General features: G+C 41.7%; 1 protein-coding gene across 4 annotated transcripts in view; it reads left to right on the top strand.

Moving 5' to 3' along the window:
• The window catches only part of LOC139556559 (leucine-rich repeat transmembrane protein FLRT2-like), a 34,721-nt gene extending 8,527 nt beyond the window's left edge, over positions 1-26,194 (top strand). Inside the window, exons 1-2 of one of the 4 annotated variants that reach the window (XM_071370652.1) lie at positions 17,364-17,514; positions 20,269-26,194. In XM_071370652.1, coding sequence (XP_071226753.1) covers positions 20,772-22,787 — 2,016 coding nt within the window. In that variant the 5' untranslated portion in view covers positions 17,364-17,514; positions 20,269-20,771 and the 3' untranslated portion in view covers positions 22,788-26,194. The other 3 variants (XM_071370650.1, XM_071370654.1, XM_071370651.1) reach the window with 3 other exon arrangements.
• The last annotated feature ends 584 nt before the right edge of the window (positions 26,195-26,778 follow it).

The raw sequence follows: 26,778 nt of genomic DNA, 5'->3' as shown, positions 1-26,778 counted from the left end.
CCTTCCATTCTCCGGTATTCTACTATGGCCTGGTGGAGAGTAGGGAGAGTTATGGGGCTGGTGATGAGTTGTGCTGAGTTAGAGGCCTGGGGCAGAGTGGCCTTGGACCCTGTTCCGTTGGAAGACTATCAGAGTGCACAGTCATTAGAAATCCCTCATTTTCACTCCACTGTGTAAAAGCCAGAGTGGCATCCGCCTCAATAAGCCCAGCAAAAAGAATCACCTCCCATTGGAGGAAATTGGCTGTGGGTAAAGAGGGAGAGTTTGAGGGTGAAGTTATTCTTTGGTATTTATCGGCTCTGGCTGGCTCGGTAAACAACGCTAGGGAATAATCAAATCAGGCTTTTTCCCCCGGTAAGTACTGTGAGTATTAAGGAGGTGACAAGTAGCTTTCATAAAATCCCTTAATGACCACAGGAAGGATCCCTGTTGAAATTTATATTTTCATTCATCAGGTCCTATGCTATGGCACTATTCTAAAGGCCTACTGTGTATCCTCACCTGAAGCCATACTTCACGATGAAAATATATGAAAATAACTGTAAACGGCTGGATGACAGCTATGTCAAACTAAGTGTAATTGTTGTGATGTTTCAAAAGCTGATTGTCTAGTTACAGGAAATGCTCTTATTAATCCAATGGCTTTATAGTTTTTTACAACTTCTTTATCTGGTAAGAAGTCAGGTGTTGTTTGCATTCAGAATGTATCTTGTCCATAAATAATAATTATAGTCTCAGATGAAACCAGAGAAAACGGATGGAAACACTGCTGATTGATCTCAGTTAAGTGAATTCCCGTTCACCCCGATACAGTATCCACCGCTTTGGCTAGTCATAAACGAGTCATTATTCAAATAAATCAAACTGAATGAACTAATCCAGTGGATGATTTCATGGTCTTCCCGAGGGCGTTTTTCGCAACAGAATGTATTCTCAATCAACATGCCTTGAGACACTGATCAGCTCGTGACACAGAAGGTCAATTATGTGCTTTAAACCTTAATAGACCAATGAACTACTTGTGAAAGGGAACCTGATCCTAGATCTATCAACTTCTAGGTGTAGAATTACTGTATTATGTTAGCTTCAACAGAGCCAATACTATAGGCTCTCATTGTTAAGTTAAACTGAACAAGTGAGTAATGGAGCAGTTGGCCTTTGTTCTACTTGGGGGGGTGGGGGAGGGGGGGGGGGTGACAGATGAGGGAGGCAGGGTAGAGGTAGATGTTTGGCTACACAGAGCAGGAAAAAACGCTGCTGCGTTGACAAGAACGAAAGGGTGTAATTGCTGCCTGGGAAGGAGATGTGTGAGAGAGGGAGAGCAAGGAATTACCTGACACTCAGTGTGTGTGCGTATGTGTTGGTGTGTGTGTGTGTGTGTCTGCGCCTGACACTAGCCTGTTTGTAATTAAATGTTGTCAGTGGGCCGGATAGGTCGGAGTGCGTTGAGAGATTAGTAGGCTCAACTGGGCACGCTCAGTGGCGGTACTGTTTGCTCTACCTCACCCTGTCTTGTATCCAGTGTAGAAGCCAAGAAAAACTCCAGCAAGAGAAGTGACAGGTCTCTCCTCCTCCCTATCACCATTGTGATCTCTCTCTCTCTCCCCCCCCCCACCTCTCCCTATTTTTGGCATAGTTCAGCTTGTCTATCTATGAGGGGCTTGGATTCCTCTCTGTAAGAGTAATAACAATGACTTTCTGGCTGTGTTACTGAAGTGCTGTGATGAATGCTGGGGAGTTGAAAGCACTACTTTCTCTCACACCTGCAGGCAGTGGTGTGTGTGTGTGTGTGTGTGTGTGTGTGTGTGTGTGTGTGTGTGTGTGTGTGTGTGTGTGTGTGTGTGTGTGTGTGTGTGTGTGTGTGTGTTTCGGTTTGTGCGTGCATGTGTGTGTCTTTGCACTCATCAGTGTGTGTGTGTGTGTGTGCGTGTGTGTGTGTGTGTGTGTGCGTGTGTGTGTGTGTGTGTACGCGTGCATGTGAATGAGTGATTACCTGTGTGCACGCATGTGTGTATGTGTGTATGCATGCCTGCGTTTGCGAGCTTATGACCCATACCCAAACTGACACAATTCAGTTGGCCATACTTCCTTTTCACGTAATCTCGTTCCTCTACTGGTCGGATGAGCAAAGGGTTTCATAACGCAAGATGGAAGAGAGGCCTGTGTGATAATACAGTGTTTCAGGTGATAATAAAACATGTTTAATTGAGTTACTTTTCCCTCAACTTCTTTCTCTTAGTTTCTAGAAAGTCAAGCTAGTTTACACAGAGCAGCTAACGATAGCAAACTAACTAAAAGCTAGGCTAGGATGAAGATGGTGTAGCTACACCTCATAAACAAATGTCATTAACATCACCATAAACTTTTCGTAATTAAAACGTGAGGCTATAGTCACATAATATAATTGGCTTAACATCCAATGTTGTACGCAACGGACTGCAACGCAACGGACTGCAAATTTGGGATGTGAATGGGGCGTTACATTCTTGCATGCGTGTGTATGTGTTTGCATGTACAGACAGCATAAAGGGCTCCATTTATAAGTTACTCTTGTTAGCCAGTCAGTTGAACTGGACCGAAGCCAACGCTCAAGTCCTGAGGTGGGTTTTCTAACACAACCCCTGTGCTACACGACAGTTATCGTTCCCCCACAAAGTCCAGACATGCACAGATAGCTACAGAGGAACGCACATGTGCTAACACTCTCCTTACAAAAGATACATTTAAGAGGACATTGTTTGATCCTACATCTCTCTGGCAAACCGCCTCCCCCACAAAATATCTCGAAAACACTTCCATGTGCACGTCTCGAGCCTTCCCCCGTTCTGACTACCAATCCCAGGCTTTTCACCTCAAAGTCACTGGACACCCAGGAGAAAACAGATACTCATGAGAAATACCTGCTCACTCTAATTGGGGAAAGGGGCATCCATTCAACTGACATGTGTCTTCTGCATTTAACCCAACCCCTCTGGATCAGAGAGGTGCGGGGAGCTGCCTTAATCAACATCCACATCATTGGTGCCCGGGGAACAGTGGGTTAACTGCCTTGTTCAGGGCAGAACGACAGATTTGTACCTTGTCAACTCAGGGATTCGATCCAGCAACCTTTCGGTTCCTGGCCCAACGCTCCTACCCGCCATGCTACCTGCCATAACAGTTTTAAATAACGCAGGGGGAATTTTTGACATGCCTCACACGTGTTGACTATTGTTTTTATTTTCTCAGGGAAACAGAGCCAAGGTTGTTTTATTACAGTCATAATCTCACACTGCAGACATATCCGTGTGTTAAGGGGACTTTAGATGCTTTAACAACAGTTGTTGGGCAGGACACAGCTCGATGTCAAATAAAAGTGTCGGGAACTAAGATCGTGGGGAGAACAAAGGGGTTCACTGTTTGTGGGAATACCACTTCACCGTTTCGCGGACGCAAACCGACCAACCTGCGGTTTAAATTAGTTTGTTTTTGCTCTTTTTTTCAGTTTGTTTTCCTCGTGCCTGCTGTTAATGTGAATGTGGTTCAGCAAAACTGCGGCGTGCACAGCGAAATTACACACTGCTTTGACAGTGCAGTGATCACGCTAAAGCCACCCTAAACCACCACATTAATCACAACAACAGTCTCAACAAGTAGTTCGGCATGACAAATGTGTGTGGGCAGTGTGTGCACACGCACAGCAGGGAGGACATGGCGCTTAGTATATGCATTACACCCATCAAGATTATGTTTAATCAGAACCAGGCTCGCTTGCTGTATGTGGCGAAACATTGCATAGAACACATGGGCTGAATGGCACATCAATTCAACAAAATCTGATTCTGTTCTCGTGTTCTAAGAAGGTTTTTTTTTTCGGACAGATAACAATAGTACACAGTACTAGCAGTAAATACACCACGCAGAACAAGGACGCTGCTGCATCTAAATATATCACAACTAAGTCTCCGCTCCTTTTGGTGTACAAGAGCAAGGAATTGATGCATGGATTTCTTAGCATCGTACTCCTAGATATAGGATTCAACAGGGAAATCATTTCAAGGCTCAAACTAGAAACATCATTTAGAAAGTAAAAATTCCTTGACAAATGTCAATATTTAAACTTGCTCCACAATTTCCTGTTTGCTAAAATTCTAATAGTTCGCCTAATTTCAGTTTGTGACAAAACAAGCAGACATTGTGTAGAGAATCATTGTATAATCTAAAACACTTTGAAATATCAAAAATATTGTATTTCCAGCTGTTTGAAGCTGGCGTACAAAACAAAGAGTAAAAGGCGCAAAACGAAAGTTAAGAACGGGAAGCGTAGAAATAGCGAACATAGAACAAATCTACAGCTTCTTAGACTTGCTATCAATGAGAATGACAGATAAAGAACTCAAAGTTCTATGTGAATTTGGTCTGGTTGCCAAAAGAGTTACCTATTGCAGCTTTAAGTTAGTCTATTGTTTGAAAGCTTTAAATTCGCAAAGAAAATGTAATGTGACAAAGCTGAAGAGTTCAGTCTTGCTTCAGACAGATGGAAAATCTAACTAATGGAACTGCCCCCATGGGCAAAACCACATAACATTCATATCAAAGCCAATACATCTACCACATGAATTTGTAACCATGCAATCAGGGCCTTTGGCAAGTCAATGAATACTGTTGATCAGCCAGACGATAAGGGGAACCAACAGTGCACTGGAACTTTGTATGCCAGCAATGTTCTTATTAGTTATAAGACTGTTGATATCAGACCTTAGTTATAGGAATATTATCCAATCGCAAATCTCTGCAATTTAATCTAGGAGCAACAAATCAAACCCATGACTGGAAGAAAAAAAGGGAGAGAGTTTAAACCTCCAAAGAGTTGACAGTCCGTATCATTGACAAGATTATACTGAGTATCTGAGAGGAAAATCAGTACATTGTTACAGCATTGTTGCTTTGTGTTTATGTAACCGATGTGAAATGGCTAGCTAGTTAGCGGTGGTGCGCGCTAATAGCGCTTTAATCGGTGACGTCACTCGCTTTGAGACCGTGAAGTAGTGATTCCGCTTGCTCTGCAAGGGCCGCGGCTTTTGTGGAGCGATGGGTAACGATGCTTCGTGGGTGACTGTTGTTGATGTGTGCAGAGGGTCCCTGGTTCGCGACCGGGTCGGGGTGAGGGGACGGACTAAAGTTATACTGTTACATTTACCTTAACCCTACACAACTGTATCAACATACTAATGGTATGATTATTGCTGCCACTGCATTGCAAAGTTCCTTGTGTTGCTTAGTCTTCGATCATCTCTTATTGCACTTTCATGAACATATTTCACTTCATTGAAGTCCATTAGACCATGAGCTCCATTAACCCTTAATGATTACCAGTTGTCCAGCCATCTTCCACTTCCTCAGTAAAGTGTTATTTTGGGCAGTGGCCCTTAAAAATAACTATTGAAACTAAAACTATGATCACTCTATGATCACACATTTTATCTTAATGCAATCGGACAGGTTTTCCCACTGTTTTTTACTTACCTGGAACAATGCAATTAATCTAGAGTTTTGCATTATGAACGGAGAGAGAGAGAATGGACCGGAGGATCCGAGTAATACAAAATGAAAAGTCCTAAATTATATAGTGGGACTCCAGCTACTAAACTTTGCTGCAATACAGTTTTTCATTTATTTTATTTTGTCATTTTTTTGAGTGGCCTGAGAGTCACTGCTGACTGACTCCCGGAAGAATAGAGCGAGGTGATTCTGGCCCTCTTCCTGCAAAGCAGAGAGGAGAGATATTAGCCATATGTGATTAATTTACAGCGCTATGCTTCAATTAATCTGCGCAGGGTGGCAGGCGCCAGGGTTGGGCCCTGTTCCACCTGCGAGAGAGGGATGAGAGAAAGAGAGTGAGAGATGAGAAATGGGAGATGAGAGGGGGGTGTAGAGAGAAAGCGAGTTAAGAGAGTTATCTTCTGGGGCACCGCAGCCCTGTGAAGGATGAGGGACGAAAGGGGATCCTTTTAATCGATAGATCTTACATAATCACTCACACAAACCCCATTCCCTCCTTCTCTCCCTACTCCTCTTCAGTTCCTCTCCATCTCTCTGCCTATTTCTTACTCTCTCTCTCTCTCACTCTGCCCTCTTCCTCTCCCTCTTTCCCTCTGGAAAGAGTACACTAATACAGAAATATAATAACAGAAGGTCACACTTTATTTGGATAGTCCGGATAGATGCTCTACAGATGGTCACACTATCATCAAACTATCTGCTGATAAGCAGCTGCTTGCTTACAGTTAAGGTTATGTTTAGAATAAGGTTTAGGGAAGGGTTCATTTAAGGGTTAAGGTTAGTAGATAGTTAGTTGAAATGTTACTGATTGTCTGTAGCTAGTCTGTAGGACATCAACTATCCCAAAATCTACTATCCCCCCAAAAAGTGTTACCTAATATAAACCTGGAAGAGGGCAGCATATGTTCTAAAGGCGCTGTGTGATTCACCAGCCTAGTCCCAACGGGAACTGGGTAGTGTAGTGCTTCAAATCTTCTGATGTTAGAGATCCATAGGAGACCGCCTGAGGATGTGTGCGAGACTATTTTCAAATGGGAAGACTCACTGTGGCAGTAAGTGAAAGCTAAGGGGTAGAAAATGGTAAATGCGAAAACCACAGTGACCAGATGGTACAGATTGGTATGTGAGGGCTATTGCCTTAGCGAAAGCTATATGGAGTAAACATTTTATTTGCACATCTCGGTAATCTTGTTCAATAGGGAGTTGTGAGAAGGCGGTAAAGGTCTCGTGAACAAAGAATTAGATATTACATATCATTAACTCATGTAGGAAATACCAGCTACTAAACAAGTTCTAGGGAGGTAAATGTGTAGAATATATAACTATCCTAATTTCACAAATACTGTGGATTAAGTTTGTGTTGTATCAAAATCCTGCATTATGAGATTAAAAAAAAATATTCTCATCCAATGCCCCACATTTTTAACAATAAATACATTTTGAAGGGCTTGCCTGTTTTGCTTGTTATTTTGTCATTAATACGTGCTAAATATCAGTTTGCAAACAATGTAAAAAATATATTTATCATTGAGTTAATAAAGCCGCATACAAACATGGTCTCTTTTTTGTTTTCTTGAGTAAGGCAGCTCCAAAATGCAGGTTTCAGCCCAGCTCAGTGCTTTCTGTGGTGCTAGCAGAAAATATGGCGCGTTGGCCGTGAATGGCTCAGTGTTCTGTCACTCATGGGGAAACTACGTCACCGCGAAGTCTAAGGGGAGACTTCAAAAATTCAAGCCCTTTGGGTGCTGACATAGCGATACATTAGAAGTGCCCATCCAAGAAGGCTCAAGGTCATTGGCCACAGATAAAATGATGTCAAATCACGTTATATGTACAGTAGCTTTGATTGGACTGATCATGTCAACATCATACTTTCAAAATCTTAGCAAGCAGTCATCATCATGAATCAAGTCGACAATCTACTGCCAAATCTTTGTCATATGAAGAGAAATTATTGATAAATTGTATTGGTGCTCATCGGCCATTGAACATAAACATTACACAACAAGTTGGAAGTCGCAAATTCAACAATGAGTGGTTTGGAAGGAAGCGAGCTCAGCACAAGGTGAGTTCAAAAATTTATTTTATGCTGCTGCATAAATGATGTAATATGCCAGGGAGATAAGTATCCTGCAGCTAAGAAAGTAATACGAAGTGTATGTTGTGTAGTAAGATGTTAGTAGACCACATGCCACACCCTAATAATTTGGTCCAATTACCGCTCTTAATTTGTTCTACTGTTCTGACTTGGTGGTGCACGTGCACATGCACATGTAGCCTATAGCCTGTTTTAGAGAAATGTAATCATTGAATATTGTAAGAGCTTTCATTGTCTGCTCATATGGCCCTGTTATTTATCCTACGGTTCTGACTTGGTGTACAGGGAGAATACTGTAAGAGCAGCCCATGTTCTGAATTCTGCCGCTGTACATTTCAAAAGTGCTGAACAAATAGTTATATTGACAACGTCCGTCTTAGCTCGCTCATTAATGTCTTAATCGAAATTACGGATTATCTCTTATCCGCTCGTCGTCCCCTTATGCCAATTGCCTTATCTCAATTGTCAGTAGAAATCACATTTGTTTCAACAAGTCAGCCATATCAGCTATATTTTTTTAAAAGGTAGTAAATGAGGCTAAATTAACTGTTTCGCTGCCAGACAAGGCTCTGCTGATAGCCAGATGTAGCAGTGGTAAAGTGTTGGGACAGCTTTATGTAGGCCCTAACAGTTTGTGGGCACCGTTTGTCACCGTTATAGTGTAATTCATGTATTGTTAAGTGTTGTGTTGTGTAGTGGCTTTGATTAAATTATTATTATTCATTTTTTTCACCACCAAGATTTAAATGCTAAAATCGCCACTGTTCTCATCAAAAGAAAATATGTAATCTGCAAAAAAGAAAACACCTGTACCATGTCAGATATAGAGTTAAAATGTATTCAATTTTGAGTTTGCATCCTAATATTACACTTTATATACATAATAGAAGACTGAAATATAACAAAACCGTTTGACATAGAAACACCGGACTTTCAGCGGCTTTTTTGAAATGGTTTATTAATTATGAAATTATGACAAATATGATTAATATTCCACCCATGAGGGCATTAGGTAATTTGACTGCAGGAGAGGGCTACCCAAAGTCCTGTCTTGTTGGAGGGAAGATTTAGATTGCGAAGAACAATAAGAAGGTAGAGCTATCAAAGCCCCACAATGTAGCCCCATACTGTATCCTGAGAAATGTACTTTATCTTTTCAATCAGTCTTAGAACAGTTACAACCCCACACAAGCGAATTAGCACATTAAAAACCGGGCAACTAATCCACTGTTACTGGGTCATGCTGAGTGGAAAACCCAAGACACAGAAGACTAGAAAACTATAATTAGGATGCGCACACAGACACACGTGCACACACACGCGGACACTCACACACACACACGCACACACACACACACACACACACACACACACACACACACACACACACACACACACACACACACACACACACACACACACACACACACACACACACACACACACACCATGCTACAGACATCCTCTGGGGATACTCTCGGGAGATAAGCAAGCAGTGAATTTGGCCATACAAATTAAATCACTAGTTTAATTGATGTCACAGGGTCTTTCTCCACCCTCCCCTAATTAGGAGTCAATGCAATAATGAATCAACTCATCAGGAGAACAGACCTGGGTTCAAATACATTAGTATTTAAGTATTTGTCTATTAAATATTTTCAAATGATGTGGTGCCGAATCAATTAATTTTATTTAAAGTATTTGAATGCATTTCCAAATATTGTCCGATAAATAGCCTACTTTTTGAAGCTATTTTCAAATACTTGTTTCTAAATGCATGGATAGTGTTTAAATATTTGGACATTAAAATATACCTGTCTGCATATTTCCAAATACATTACAATATTGAAGTAATGTAATTTGTTTTATATATATCCAAATACTTACTTTGAAATGTATGTGAAGTTAAAGTAAATAAAATCATTGAAATAGTTTGAACACAGGTTTGATGGGGAAATGTATTAATATAGAGGTAAACTCTGGGTTGGGAATTAGTGCATAAATCTTTGGACAGGTAAGGCAATCCAAAAATAAACACTATTTGTCAAAGAGATGTTCTATTTCCTGACTATAGCCTATCTTATTTGATCATGCCATGGCAACTGGCTTTTTGGGTCCAGAGTTTCTTTATGGTCAGATCACAAAGCAGGGAGATTGTTCAAGGTTGATGTCGAAATTATACTAGGGGAAACAGTGAGTGCTATTCCTAGCAAGTAGGCTTGGGTTTTGATAGGGCACTAAGGACGGGGATGCAGGATAGTTGGAATCCCATGACTGAGGATCAGAAGTTTGCTTGTTCAATCCCAGTCGTGGACACATTTCTTTTAACCGTAACCCTTACCTTAACCATTCAGAAGGAGTGCCTAAACTTAACCTTTATCTTAAAAAGTTGACCTTTGTAGAAATGGAATGATACAAAGCAGCAGAAGTCAACTCACTGTGTCAAAAACACTTCAAAATGTGACATTTGGAGAACGTGGCTGAACGTCTAATTCTGCAGTGAGACTGTGAGAGCTTGTTGCACAAAGACAGGAAACACTCCTGGCCCTATGAGAGCTGAGCAATATAATGTCAGCTTTCAGGCAGTAGTAGCCAGCCATGTGTCCATCATGCAGACATACTGAGAGGTGAGGTCTGGACAACAGCAGGCAGATCTGATCTGGTGACAGGGAGAGACTCAGAGAGAGAGCTATAGCCTGGGAGGTAGGCACTAGCTCAAATCCACATCCAGGCTATGAACAGCTAGACTAAGACTTCCTCTCCACTCAGCTCAGGAGGGGAAATTCACCCCAGATGTGACTTCAAACAGAAAGAAATCCAGAGGGATTGGAGGTGGGATAAGGCCCATCCTTTGCGTGACCCAAAGACCTGTTCCTGGCATTACTCTTTCTCTCTCTTCATCTCTCTCTTCATCTCTCTTTCTATATCACTCTCTCTGTCGATCTGTTTATTCTCTATCTCTAGAGAATATATATTTCTCTCCCTGTCATTCTGTTTCACGCTCTCTCTCTCTCCTTTTGTCTGTCTGTCTGTCTGTCTGTCTGTCTGTCTGTCTGTCTGTCTGTCTGTCTGGCTGGCTGGCTGGCTGGCTGGCTGGCTGTCTGTCTGTCTGTCTGTCTGTCTGTCTGTCTGTGTCTACCACCACTCTCCCTCCCTTTCTGCCCTCCCTTTCTGCCCTCCCCTCTCTCTTTCCCCTTCCCCTTTCCCCTCTCTTTCCCCTTTCCCTCTCTGCAGTAGGCTTCTACAGGGACCAGCTTGTTATCAGTCAGTCTGTTTCTCCGGTGTGACAGTATCACAGGGAAGCCTTCAATGAGGGTCTACAGCTACCATTTATATTCCCCCCCATAATTCACATCATGTCCATGTGAGAGCTGAGCTCCTGATGAATTGACTACCAGGCTGTTTGAGCACTGCCTCCTCCTTCCTCCGCCCAACAGTTTGACAAGCAGCTTTATTCTCTTAAAAGGAACTGTAAGCTTTACAAGTTTCTCTTTATTTCATTTAATGGAGCGCCTATATAACACCTGCAGTACATCGACGGAAACACAGTCAACAACTGATATGGTGGTGACGCAGTACCATGCACACATTTTGAATTTTACAGTTGACTTTTGAAAATGGGGCTTTTCTTTGGTGGGAGTTGTGCCGTAAAAATGTAACAATGGTACATTTATAATTGACAGGCATAAAAATGACGAAGGAAAAATGTAATTCATGTATGTATTTATCAACTGTAAGCTTAGAAACAGTGTTCAGCGTTTCTCCCAGTGTTGAGCATCAGTGTTGAGATTATAATGTGTGGCCAACATGACCCACGACCCAGTTAGGCTCTATGCTATTCTATCACTGAGAGATGGACGATGGTATTGAAGACAATTCCAGATACGAGTGTGTAAAGATAAAGGAGGAGACCTGAGGGGGATGAAATTTTGTCACAAAGTTAGTTTTTCTGCCTATTATGGTAAATGTTCTCCATCTGCTGCATTGTTTCTCTTAAGTCTTCTGCGTTTCAAATGGAACAGAAACCTTCAGTCGAATATCAGGAAGTTTGCGGTTAGGTTCTGTGGACACGCAACTTGATATCAGTACCTGTGTCAGGGTCACAGTCTGGTACACAGAGTGACGGGAATTGAAAGTATCAAAGTTAAACAGAAGTGAAACACAATATCAGCAGGTTAAGCAGGTTCAGCTAATCAATGATGATTAGTCTATAAAGAACAATAAATGGATGTGTGGGGGTTCACTGGATCTCCTCCATCTGTCTTCAAGAACTAAAAGCTGCCAAGAGGAATGGAAATACTTTAGGTTTAGGAGATTTCCCCAGATTAGAGATGTTTTACTTGTCTTGCATTGGAAATTGAAATTACGATCTGTCAAAAATTCTACTTTGAAAGTAATAATGATTGGACCACCACACTGCACCAATAAATCCTACTCATCAAACCCACACAAATTAAAACAGGCCTATTTATATAATTCATATGAAGAAATTCTTAACTATTAAGAGGTTAAAGCATTAGAACTCTCAGTAAAGGCTTCAGTCATACAAAAGCTATAGTTAAATCCGACCTGGTTCTCTAGCAGATTAGCAAGAATGGATCACCCCGTGTTCAAGAATGGACATTTTTTCCTTTATTCAGATTACAACCTCTCACTTTCGAAATTAAATCATCTCCAAAACAGAAAGTTGCTTGCAATTTCAGTTTATTCCACCAGAAAAGACAGAACAAACATTACTTCAAATATTATGGTTAAAGTCAAATATAAGATTACGGTATAATCTTTTGTAAATGATATCATAAATAGGACTGGAGGAGTTACGTTGCACATGCAGCTAACAAAAACATATTGAAATGTCTGCTCTATCCAAAATTACAAAAAACGAATTGCAGTATTACTGCAAAAATGGAAGAGGCAAATGTTAAGGGGAGAAAGTAAGAAACTAATCTGTCAGCTCTGCAAAAAATACCAAAATTGGTTTAAGAAAATTGCGGGAAAAAAAAAAAAAAAGAATCCTGTTTAATTTAAGGACCAAAAATTGACAGCTGTGCCATACAGATTGCAAAAGAGTTGGGAAGAGATTTACGATGTACCTATTCCATGGCACATGGTTTATGAACTGACACACAAAACGACTCCGGATTCAAAACTTCAGGTTTTTACAATTTAAGTGATTCTACAAAACTCTTGCAACCAATAACAAATACAATATATACATGGGGGAATACAACCATCCCAGCTCTGCAGATTTTGCTGCAAAGAGACAGAATCATTAGATCATTTGTTTTGCTACTGTCCATGTGTAGCTTGTTTTTGGTCGCAGGTTCAGGAATGGCTGAAGAATTGCAACATTCAAATGGAGTTTACTCTGCAAATAGCACTGCTGGGTGATCTAAAAAGTCACAGCCAATCAAATCAATAATATACTGTAATAATACTCTTAGCAAAAATGTTAATCTTTCATTTATAATCTGTATAGAAAGGTTAAAAACGTTTGTGAAACATCACAGTACAGTGAAAAATATATGTCAAATAGAAATCACAACTGGATGGTCTTCAGAGATAGATGGGAGGGGTTGAGGATAGCTGAAGGATGGGACTAAAAACAAACATAAGTTAACTAATGTAAAATATACTGTGTCCAGAAAATGTATATAGTATGTATAAGATTGAAGTAGAAGCCTACTGTAAGTGTTGTTGTCCATTAGTTTACCACAATTAGAGTAGGGATGGTAGGGTTAGGGGAAGATTAAAAATAAAATAAAAAATATACATACATACACTACTGTTCAAAAGTTTGGGACCACATAGAAATGACCTTGTTTTTGAAAGAAAAGCAATTTTTCGTCCATTAACATAACATCAAATTGATCAGACATTGTTAATGTTGTAAATGACTATTGTAGCTGGAAACGGCTGATTTTTCATGGAATATCTACATAGGCGTACAGAGGCCCATTATCAGCAACCATCACTCCTGTGTTCAAATGGCACGTTGCGTTAGCTAATCCAAGTTTATCATTTTTAAAGGCAAATTGATCATTATAAAACCATTTTGCAATTATGTTAGCACAGCTGAAATCTTTTGGGCTGATTAAAGAAGCAATAAAACTGGCCTTCTTTTGATTAGTTGAGTATCTGGAGCATCAGCATTTGTGGGTTCGATTACAGGCTCAAAATGGCCAGAAACAAATAACTTTCTTCTGAAACTCGTCAGTCTATTCTTGTTCTTAGAAATTAAGGCTATTCTATGCGAGAAATTGCCAAGAAACTGAAGATCTCGTACAACGCTATGTACTACTCCCTTCACAGAACAGCGCAAACTGGCTCTAACCAGAATAGAAAGAGGAGTGGGAGGGCCCGGTGCACAACTGAGCAAGAAGACAAGTACATTAGAGTGTCTAGTTTGAGAAACAGACGGTAGTGTATATATATATATTTTTTTTTAAATAATTGTAAATAATGTATTTATAATATATATATATATATATATGGGGGATTGGAAATGATGCAGACAATGACATTGATAGAGGCCAAAATCTATTTCCAATATTAAAGCTGATCCACGCCTTAATTCACACAGATGGGCATAGTAGCTCAATAGTAGTTAACAGTAAACTGGTATTAACACTGGCCTACACAAACATACATACATTAAACATTAAATCAAATGTATATCAAACAACTGTAAAAACCTTTCTTGAATTTAAAGAAACATTTTACAACTCCATAATGCCAAATTCCATCCATTGGAATTGTGCTGCAAAACATGCTGCAAATTAAAATGGTCTATTTTCCCCTGCATTCTTCATGTCTAATATATAATTCATGCTGTGTACAGTTGCATGATTTATGGATAAATAACATGTTGTGGACAGGACATGGCAAGGCAGTCCGTCTTTGGGATGTTGCTGACAAAATTAAACATGAAAGGCAGAATGAAACTCACAAAATTGTCTCATGGAGAGTCGATAATAGAGAAAACCAATGGAATCGCCATCTGCTGGCTTCGAGTTGACTTTTCTTGTTTGGGCGGAGCTCCAAAGGTGCACTTCTGATTAGTGCCGTAGGCGCATCATTGCGTTAGGACTAAAAATGTCAGCCAGCACTGGTGACAAAACACAGCAGCATTCTGGTTTTCATGGCATTTCTCTGCTATTTCGAGACTAGCTAAATCTGCAGCAAGGGCAGAGAAATGGTATACAATAATGGCCATATCAATATTTTTTATTTTTACATTTCAGAAGTGATATTTGGCTGTAAGGCTAGCATGAGGGACAAGAAGTAGCTAGCCACAAAGAGGTTTCTTTTGAGAAATGTCTGCTAACTTTGTATGCTGCTAGGTATAACCAGCTAGCTACTAGCTAGTTCAATTTCTCTCACAATTCTAAAGCCAACAATTTTTTTATAAAAACAGCATATTATTGACCTGAAAGGTTAGTTGTGTTAGCCCAGTCGCTAGCTTATCCAAGGTCAGTGACACATAGAGAAACGATGTACTGTCTATCTATGGGAACAACTGCAATTTTTTTTGCTAGCAACGTTGGAAAAATTATTGAAATAGAATAAAATTAACCAAATGTTTTATATTTTGAAACTAAATTACAAGGTTGGATTTGCACTAAACAATTGTATATGTCAGCACTTTAAAAGCATGTACAAAATCTGGTGTAAGGTTTGCCTTATATACATTGTCTACTGGTATCATTTTACATTAAGAATATGTAAATTCTCAACATGTAAATGTGTGAGTTTAGCTATTCTCTGCCTCAGATGACAGGTGCCCATAGGCCAGTAACAACATAGCATGGCAGCAACACATGACAACACAGCATGGTAGCAGCACAACATGACAACAACATGGTAGCAACACAACATGGCAGCAGCACAAAACATGGTACAGATATTATTGGGCACAGACAACAGCACAAAGGGCAAGAAGGTAGAGACAACAATACATCAAGTAAAGCAGGCACAACTGTCAGTAAGAGTTTAAAACATAGATCAAAAATAAATATACTGAGAGAGCGTAAAAATCAAATAAAACGATTGGACATCTTACAGCTAAACAAAAATAAAATGTTAATTTGAGAAAACAACACAAACAGACACATTAGCGACAGAACCCCTTTTACTGCAGGATTGTGATAAGTGATTTATCAACATTGACACTAGTTAATTTTGAATAATAGCTTAAGAAATAAAACAAGTTTAAACACTTCACATTTAAAGAATCAATACTTCAAAATGTACAAAAAAAGATAACTCGTATGTAAAGATTAGATATCTTAGTCTAAACAACAATAGATCATTGAGTAGTAACAAGTAAGCAATTATTACTGAAGCATCTTTTCAGGTGAAAAAATAAAACTCCATACCAGCGGTGGCCAACCTTGGTCCACTGATCCGTGATCTACTGGGTGAGCAGACTTCTATTCCAGCCGAGCAATAGCACACTTGATTATCAACTCATTAAATTTGATAAGTTGAATCTGGTGTGTTATTGCTGGGTTGAAACAGAACCCTGCACACCCAGCAGATCTATAGCAGGCCTGCTCCAATTGTAATAGAGTTATGCACTACAGAGGGTAGTGCATACGGCCCAGTACATCACTGGGGCCAAGCTTCCCGCCATCCAGGACCTATAATAGGCGGTGTCAGAGGAAGGCCCAAAAAATTGTCATAGTCATAGACTGTCCTCTCTGCTACTGCACAGCAAGTGGTACCGGGGCGCCAAGTCTAGGACCAAAAGGCTCCTTATTAACAGCTTCTACCCCCAAGCCATAAGGCTGCTGAACAATTAATCAAATGCCCACCCGGACTATTTAAATTTTTTCATAATCTCCTCTCACAAAATGACTCGTCCAATCCAGTAGCCTACACTTTCCCTTTACTGACAGCCGGAGCTGCAATTTTTGTTTTTAATTTACAATCATTACATCAAGATCTATAGCTAATATGAAGTTAGCTACCTAGTTAGCTAAATAGCTCCTCAGTTGAGTTAGCCTACAAAGTGGCCTACTGTAGCCAGCAATCTAGTTAGCTAGCGAGCAAATAATACATAGTTTTATAACATTTTATAAATGCATTTATTGACTTGAATAGGTTTTCCCACAGCCTCTGTTTTTGGGCAGCCAACAGCCATGTGGATGAATGGAGATAAGGCAAAAAGTGTTTGTCACCAGAGCAGTTAAGAATGTGTTTACCAGCGTAATTCACTTTCAATAAAAAAAATATGAATCGCAAACTAGAAAAAATTAGCATGAAAGGGTGTGCAAAGCTGTCATCAAAGCAAAGGGTGGCTACTTTGAAGAATCTAACATCTAAAATATTTGTTTAATTAACACTTTTTTGGTTACTACATTATTCCATATTTGTTATTTCATAGTTTTGATGTCTTCACTATTAATGTACAATGTAGAACATAGGCAAAATAAAGAAAAACCCTTGAATGAGTAGGTGTGTCCAAACCTTTGACTGTAAATGTAGACAGAATTAAGCAGAGGTCTGCCGTCCCGAAAACCGAATAGAAATGTGAAGTGAGCTTGGAAATGTAGGCTACTTTATCCAGGTCAGTCTAGTCGTTGCGTTTTGGACCATTGCTAATAAACTATTGTGTATAGGAAAAATATATAGTGACAAATGCATAGGCTGAATATAAAGTTCTCCAGAAAAACAAGAAAGTTGAAATTCCCTGATAACAGAGGAAGTATGAGGGCAGCAGTGTTGGGAGGAGCAGTACGTGGCTCCTAGCCATCTCTCTCCGAGCTGCACCGGGAGACGCATTCTTTATTCAGGGAAGGGTAGGGTAGGAGGGACCTGAGCGACGATGAGAGAGGGAGAGAAGAGAGCGAGAGAGAGAGCGCAAGACAGAGGTGAGCGGTGCACTGCACACACATCACTATCAACGGAATTCATTTTAGCAAACATCTCTTTGGGATTCCGAGCATAGAAGGCACGTTTAGCGTCCCCAAAACAACTCGGATACCTTGGCAAGTTCGTGTTCACTGTTTCGAGAGAAGTCGGTGCTGCCTCTGGTCCATATAGTCCCACTCTCCCGCTCGAATGCATTGCCCAGGGTTTTGAGGCGGGCTGAGCTGAGTGTAGTCATAGGTTGAGCTGCATGCCCCGGAATTGCAGAAAAGTGCGGACAGAGCAGAAGATTGTTCCCCGACTCAGGCAGCATGCTGTCCGGTAGACCCACGGGTGGCAGGGCGCTTGGAAGCGATTCGCACAAACAATACCGAATGGCGCTGGATCATTGCGCACAGTCATATTCTAGGATTGCATGAAGGATAAAGAAAAAAGTTGAACATGGTAAGGGGCATACAATGAATATGGATAAAGCCTCGTCTAAGGTAGGCTACAGTAGCCCAAATGTTTTATAGCATCATAAAGGCTATATAAAGAACTATACTACAACTTATTTAAATAGTTTATATAGAGTTCTAGTTTGTTAGGCTGTATGAGTAGATTGAACTAGATGTGATTTATTATGGATATATATACATGGAAGCACTGCCATTGTTAAGAGCTATGGTGCTAATTTTATTCCCAGCCAAACTGCTGCCTAATATATTCTATTCTCCTCACAACCCTCTGCTATCTCTAAAGGAAATATGGTCAATTTGTACATTCTCAGTTCGTTTTTTATCGTTTATTTATCAGTTGTATAATTTATTAATCCATTATTAGATGTCAAAGATCAATGCTTAGCTACAAAGCGCACTGCTTTAGATTTTTGTGTTTCTTTTCAGAGAAAAGCAAAGCCTTCGTTTGCATTTGCAATCTCAATGCTCAGCACGGCTCTCAATCCCTTTTGTAATAATTCATTCAATTGAACACCACTCACTGCGCTGCCTTTGAAGTAGCCTACACCTGATCCGCTTCTTATCGCCTTTTAAATAGCCTATCCTTTTAAAACTTTTAATTGCATTTCTGTCGTTTAATCCAGTCCTAATCGGATTGAACCTGGCCTCAAACGAAAAACGTTATTTTATCTGTGCACACATACACCTTGCTCTCTGTCCATGTCATTTTTGGATTTGGACACATGCAAGGCCAACTTTATTGTGTCCATATGAGAATTTTGTTCAGTGCTTAGATGTATTTTTACTCCACAATTAATTCCAATGTCCACAGTCTTTATTTATGCAGCTATAATCATTTCAGATGTTTTTGCTGTGGCAGCACATTTATTGCAGCTTGTGGTATCTCCTTATTTCCCCTGAAGCTTATTTGATTAAATTGAGCTCTTTTCAATTTAGAAAAGTAGATCACAGATTTATTTCATATTGTTTTGCTTCGTCCTTATAAGGAGCAGTGGTGCCACATCTCATCACTCATCAGGCTACAGAGCAACCTACGAATGCAGATAACCTTAATCTCCCCCTATGCCCATTCTTCCTATCCTATATGACCTATATAAAATGCAGACCATCAAACCCATTATTTATTAAATGTATGGGCCTATTGAGCATTGACATGTGCAGTGCTCCTGTTAAGTTAAAAGCACTGATGACAAGCAGTATCTTTCAGTCTTCTGGATGGAACATGTGTGATGGGCAACTCGAATACTGGGATGTGGGGAGCTGAGGCCTTACTGTAACTCGGTGGCCTTGTGCCCACTCTAAACCTCTAAACCATGTTGAGAAATAGTCCAGTATCGATCATTTATCGCAGGTGGAGGAGCTAAATTATTTTCCAATCCCATTTCATTTGACAGGCTGTGTTTGTCACTCTGGGATTGGTATAAAGTCCCACTATACATCCCCCACCCCGCCAACCCACACACTCCCCTTTCATTTCATTTTGCGGTGCCTTATATCATGTATATGTGCTGGAGATGGTTGGTGGTGTGTCTGGCCTACTTATGTAATGTGCATGGTGCACCTTAAGAGGCAAAACAACACCTCTCTCTGTCTACTGTAAGCACAATGTGTTTATCAGCTCTCACTTCAAAGCACTGTCTGCTCTAACAAAGGCAAAGAAAAAGAAGAGACTGTTTTCACACAAGTCAAAGGGCTGCCCAATAAGTCTTTCAGGCAGTAGTTTTGCTTTCGGGCAGTATTTTTATCTCCTTTCTGTTGCTTTTTCTCCTTTTATGTCTCCGTTATGTCTAATTTATGTTTCAGACAGCTCAAAATAATTGCAATGTGTGTATTAGCGTGTTGTTCAGCACTGAGGCATTGACTTGTTGTTGTAGAAAGCGCAGAATGTCCATGCTGTTCTAGCAGCTATTATATTCTCTCCTCTTTGACCGAGAGGAAGGAATGAAAGCCCCTTTATGTCTGCTAAACCGGATGTGCTAGAACGCTCCTGCATTTTTATCAGACGGTTTGAAATTGTGAAAGAAATAGCCTGTGCATAAATTTCAAAGGTGTGAGAGTGTCAGTGTGTGTGGATCTGTGTGCGGGTTAAGTATGTTTGTGTGTGTGAGCGAGACAGAGAGAGAGAGAGAGTGTGTGTGAGTGTGTGTCTACGATCTATGTGTTTATGGGTCTGAATATGTGTGCACGTGAGTTATAGACAGCTCTTTTTTTCTCACGGAGAAAAACAGACCACCCCTGCCCTGAACCCCCCCCCCCCCCCCCCCACTTATCTCACCTTTCTTTTGTCTTGTGGAACAGGTCTCTGGATCCAAATGTCACACCACCTGGACGCTGCCCCGGGCGGGGACCAGCAGTGTGTGACGTTGACGGGCGTGTGGCGAGGAGAGGAGAGAAGGAGGCCCCGGACACGGTAGCTCTCAGCTGCGACTTGGCATTAAATTGGCCCAGGCTTGGGCTTTGAGGAGGAGCTGAGACTGTGGAGCCCTGCCATGGTCTAATATATCAGCATGGATGGAGTCAGAGTCAGCTTCAGTCAGAGGACCTGCTCTTCCTAATGCGACACTCCTTCCTCTTAAAGCTGAGGACTAACCAATTACAGGGGGATTAAGCCTAACCCTACGGCTTCCTGTTCTACCACCCCGTGAAGAAGTGAACTGAGCATTGTCAAACTATTTTAGAGGACTTTCGTTTTTGTCGACTATTTTGGGGGATTTACTTCATCGCCTTCAATCCTTTTCCCTTTTTAATACATTTTTTGTTGTTGCTTTTTGAGGCCGTTCCTCTCCTTCTGTTTTTCCACTATGGAGTTTCATGTCAGGCTGTGGAATAAAAATTGGGGGTCATTTCTGCGTTTCTGGTTGACAGTCCTCCTGAGCCTCAACTTGCACTTCAGCCGCCCCGCAGCCTCGTGCCCGGAGGAGTGCCGCTGCGACAAAACATTTGTTTACTGCAACGAGCGGAGCCTGACATCGGTACCTCTGGGGGTGACAGAGGGCTACAAGATCCTCTACCTCCACAATAACCAGATCAACAACGCTGGGTTCCCATGGGAACTACACAATGTGGCCTCCGTGGAGACTGTATTTCTCTACGGCAACCAGCTGGATGAGTTTCCTCTCAACCTGCCCAAGAACATCCGGGTGCTCCACCTGCAGGAGAACAACATCCAGACCATCTCCAGGGCTGCCTTGGCCCAGCTTCCCCGCCTAGAGGAGCTCCACCTGGATGATAACTCCATCTCTACCGTGGGGGTGGAGGAGGGGGCGTTCCGGGAGGCCGTCAGCCTCAAGCTGCTCTTCCTCACCAAGAACCACCTGAGCAGTGTCCCCATTGGTCTTCCGGAGGACCTCAAGGAGCTGCGATTGGACGAGAACCGCATCGCCGTCATCGCTGAGGAAGCGTTTCAGAACGTGACGCGGCTCCAACGCCTACTGCTGGATGGGAACTTGTTGACGGACGAGGGCGTGGCCCCGGGGACGTTCCAGGAGATGTCCACCCTCCGGGAGCTGGCGCTGGCTCGTAACTCTCTGACGTTCCCCCCACCACTCCTCCCGACCCAGTCCCTGGTCAAGCTCAGCCTGCAGGATAATCAGATGGACCATATTCCAGTGATGGCCTTCTCTGACCTTCAGAGGCTCGAGAGACTGGATATATCCAACAACCAGTTGCAGACGCTGACACAGGGGGTCTTTGACGGCCTCATCAGCCTCAGACAGCTCACCGTTCGGAACAACCCGTGGCGCTGTGACTGCACTGTCAAATGGGTGGTGGTGTGGCTCAAGTCGCTGCCAGGCTCCATCAACGTGCGCGGATTCATGTGCCAGAGCCCTGAGAGGGTGCGCGGCATGGCAATCAGAGAACTCACCCTGGATGCTATCCAGTGCTCAGGCGGGACAGACCTCCAGCCCGACCTCTGGCCCACCCTGCGCTCTACGCCCCCACACCCCCAACTCCCCACCACCGCCTCCACCACCTTCCTTACCACCGCCATGACCACTTCCATCCCCATCTCCACATCTTCCTCCTACCTCACATCGCCCTCCCTTCCCCCTGCCCTGCCTCCCCACCCCGCTGGACCCCTGCCCCCTTACGAGGATCCCCTACGGATATCCTTCCACGTGGTCAACGCCTCCTGCATCGAGGTGAGCTGGGCTTCCTACTTCACCGTTACGGCCTACAAGGTGACCTGGGTCAAGATGGGCAAGAGCCTAATGAGCGACGTCAGCCGCGAGAGGACGCTGAGTGGGGACAGGCGGAAGCTAAGCTTGACCAACCTGGAGCCCAAGTCAGTGTACCGGATCTGTGTGTACGTACTGGACACCCTCAACTCCTACCGCCCAGGCGAGGATACAATATGCTCCGAGGCCAGGACCAAGTCGTCCTCATCCAACTCCAATAACAACAAGGCCACAGGGTCAGAGCAAGCCCAACAGGACGCCCACTCCACCCTCCTTTTGGCCGGGGTGATCGGTGGGGCCGTCCTGGTCGTCCTGGTAATACTGCTGAGCCTGTTTTGTTGGCACATGCACAAGAAGAGCCGCTCGGAGTCGTCCAAGTGGAAATACAACCGGGGCAGGAGAAAAGACGACTACTGCGAGGCAGGGACCAAAAAGGATAACTCTATACTGGAAATGACTGAGACCAGCTTTCAGATAGTCTCGCTGAACAATGAGCAACTTTTGAAAGGGGATTTCAGGATTCAGCCCATCTACACACCCAACGGAGGCATCGGCTTCAGAGACTGCCACCTCAGTGACAATAGCTTAGCCTACTGCAAGAGCAGCAATGTTCCCAGCACCGAGTTCTGCCACACGTGATGCTTCTCACAGGATATTCCCACACCGGTTGTCTGACAGAAAAAGAAAAAAAAACTAGTTAAATATACTGTACCATATATATTTCCAAGTTCTGTCTACGATGTAATTTATACTGTGGACAATAATGTGGAATTCTATCTGCAATCTTTTTTATTCTTAGTAAAAAAGGAATACATATGTTTTTTCTAATCAGCGGGTTTTAAATACAGTAAGTGGTTTTTGCTCAAGTATTGTCTGTACATAGAAATTTGTACAATCACGGCACGCTGGGTTGGTTCTGACGAACGGTGTCCTGTCTGTCAGGTTTTTGGGTTGTTGGGCGCTATGAGGGCTGGGACTCTTTGCTAACCACAGAAGCAAAAATATGGCCTTTGTGCAGAGCCACCCCCTCACAGAAACACTAGTTAAGATAACACAGTGGGCTGGGAAAACTAACACTGCTGATTAGACTGCAGTGGAAAATAAGCACTGGTGGTATTTTTTTAAAGAATCAAAGTGCACTTCCAAATGCAACAGAGAGTGTAAGCAGCCATTCAAATGAGCTTTTTGTGGAAATCCCATCAGAGGAATGGGCACACTTTTCAACACCCCCTTTTGCCCTCACAAGACTAAGTGAACACGTTTGAATGTGGAAGGGATGGTAGGGAGACTACCTTAACAGGACTAAGTGAACACTTTTCAATGTGGTAGGGATGGGAGGGATATAGGTTTGCCTCCATTGATACAGGAGGTTTTCCCAGTTGTGGCCACTAGGGGGCATGTTTTCTCAGTCAGTATAGAGTAGAGAGAGAGGTAGCGGTAGTCTGAGATCCCTTACCTCCAGCATCCCATGAGTCCATTACCTCAGATGCATTACATTACTCATTCTCAAATGGCATTGTTTAGAGTATTAATGGTCGCGGAGCTACTTATGGAATCATTTAAAATGAACAGTGCTCAGCTCTGTTGTTCAGCGGCTAAATGATACGGATATTATCATGGCCGAGGTCCATGAGGTTGTGTTGCGTGTCTTGTCTTTGCCGGGTGGTGTCTGCCGTGATGATGAATGTGTAGGAGATACACTCACAGATGTACATTCCTCTGCCTTTTCTTTTGTCCTCCATTGTTAAGTACTCAAATGAAAATTGAGTGAATCACAATAAACAATCAAGGCGTTTATCTGTTATCTGCTTTACAATGTGTTGATAGAAGGACTTTCCAACTGTAGCATGTGATGTGTTTTATTGTCTACATGGGATGGACTATTCTGTCGATTGATTGATTGATTGGTTCGAGCTACACATTCATCATCAATTCCAAACAATGTTGGCTCTCAGATAGGAATGTCTGGTGCCACTGAGGATTCTTTATCATGCACTTCTTACTCAGACTTTATTTGCTTTGACAAGATTTTATTTTGCAGACCGAGTTCAAAGAATCCCCCCCCCCCCCTTCTGCCCCACTCATAATCCTCATCCATAAAAGGGAGAAAATATGCAGACGTTATTTTTCACTTGGCAGTTCGAATCACAAGCTGGGAGAGGGAGAGAGAGAGGGGAAGGTCAAATGACAAGAGTTTAACCATTCACAGGGCACCAAGTCACTGGCTTAAATACACCGTAAAAACCACTACATTGCATTGGTTTGGCTAGAATTTGAAAGTATCAATAGTAAACACCATTTTAAGGGTGGAACGCTCGTTTTGCGATCGGGCGTTAATGGACAAAATTCTCTGTTGTCTTGTCTCTCTTTGAAGAATTGCCATGCCAGTGCATATCTGCCGTTAGTAATAACTCCTTTTAGTAGATCCAGAAATAGTAGGTAGGGAACTTATGACGCAATAGACACTATAATGCCATTATTCACGTTGATGCTTAAGCTTTCATGGGGTTTTGAGTCAAATATATATTTATAAATAACAGTTGCTCTTCTGTGGTTATCAAAGTGTCTCCACTTTGTCTACGAACGTACACATATCGGTTTATCACCCTGTGTTAAAGCCCCACCAGCGGAAGCTGACCTGAAGTCAGTTTGATACACATTAGAAGTTACGTCCAATAATCCCCACTGGCGTAAGCTAACCTAAGGTCAGTTTGACACTGCTGCATGGCAAGTTATGTAAAACATCCCACCGACATTTACTGACCTAAGGTCAGACTGCTACATGGCCGGAGTGGTTTAACAGGTTATGTATCCACTGAACACTTCCTACCTGCCTGTGGCAAAGTCAGCCTGTCTGACAATAATCCCACACAGCAAAGTATCTTTATTTTCACTCGTGATTAGGATTTAAATGTAATGTTAGTCTTTCAGGCCAACCTGTTGCAACACTATTCCCCAAATTAAAGAATGTTCCAAGAAGTGATAGAGGTCCATTTATTGCCTTACCTTTATGCAGTACTGTACCGGCTAACTGCACTTAGTTTGTTCAAGGACTTTTTTCAGAGAAGAAGCAATGTTTAAACTGTGAAAGAGACAATGACAGTAATTGAATAGTTACTGTATGGAAAGCACATATTTTCATATTGGTGGAAAAAAACGACGAGTGACAGACGGCAATAGACCCAACACATAGTTAATAATGAAAGCCTGTTCATTCGTAACGACGCCTTGAGTGGTGCTGGGTAATGATACAAAGTGACTGACAAGCCTTGTTGTTTATTTGTGGCAGTACATTACTCTTAATTCCCTCCCTCATTTGAAGAAAGTACACAAAACGCAATGGCGTGACCAATGGAATTAGACCGAACACATTCGAGAAAGAGGGAGAAAGAGTGAAAGAAAAAGAGAGACTGTAACCTCTGTTTATTAGTTTCAGGCTTTGATGGTAATTTCCTTAAAGCTCATTCATTCTCATTGGAATAATTATGTTAAATCACTGAGAGGTCGAATCAAAATAAGCACCCAAGTGAATAAAATTGAATACATTTTTTAGTTGTCTTTGTTCAGTTTGACGGCAAATCCCTCATGTGAAATACACCTTGTAGACCAACATAAAAGTCCTCAGCAAACTAGAAGTCTTCAGCAATTACACTTTCTGTGTTTTGGATAATGAACACTTTCTCTTACAGCTGCTGGGTCGAATGAATGGAAATAATATGAACAACGACAGGTTATTTGTTCATGTATCATTTGACAGAAGAAAGTATGCTGAAAATTAACAATGCATGTCATTTGGCTTGGGGTTCACGGCTAATATGGCTTTTCATTTCGACATTGAGTTGTTTTGACTTTAACAACATAAACTAATATGCTACTTAGGAACCAAAGTTACATTTCTTTTTTCTCATGATAAAATATTGTTGTTGTCCCATGTATGTGCCTTGAGGTTAACTTACGATGTAAAGTCCTTGAAACCTTTAAATGTTTTTGCACAAAATGTAAATATAGAAGTTAAGCTTTTTGCAAATAAAAGAGCCATTATGTGATATGTGATTTGATATCATTCATTGTCATTTCAGTCAGAAGATTATAGGCTCATTGAAACATATAATTTACACTCCCCTCCGTATTTATTTGGACAGTGAAGCGTTTTTCATTTGTTTGGCTCTGTAATCAATGCGAAAGTATTACCTTTTGTTTGAAGGTATTTTCATAAATATCTGTTTTACCATTTAGTAAAGAAAACACTTTACGTGTTTGGACAAATTTAGTTACGGTGTATTAAATTAGTCAACAGTTTAGTATTTGGTCGCATATTCCTAGTACACAATGGGTACATCAAGCTTGTGACTACAAACGTGTTGGGTCGCAAAGATCATACCCCCCCCCAAAAATGCTAACACCCCATGTTATTGGTAATGGTGAGAGGTTAGCATGTTTTGTTGTAACCTCTGTAACTTTCTCACTCATCATTATTCATGATTCATTTATGATTTTTCTTAGTCATGGCATTGTCAGGACTAATTTACTGTTCAGAAAAATCATATTTACAGTACTCCAGTCATCATTCACCAATCAGTTCCTATTGAGCAAAATATAATCAGAATCAACCAAAACAAGATGTAAATGC

Source organism: Salvelinus alpinus, chromosome 27 (genome assembly GCF_045679555.1).
Source record: "Salvelinus alpinus chromosome 27, SLU_Salpinus.1, whole genome shotgun sequence".
Taxonomy (NCBI): Eukaryota; Metazoa; Chordata; class Actinopteri; order Salmoniformes; family Salmonidae; genus Salvelinus; species Salvelinus alpinus.
Note: the sequence above shows the minus strand (reverse complement) of the source record. Positions and strands in the feature narration are given on the sequence as shown.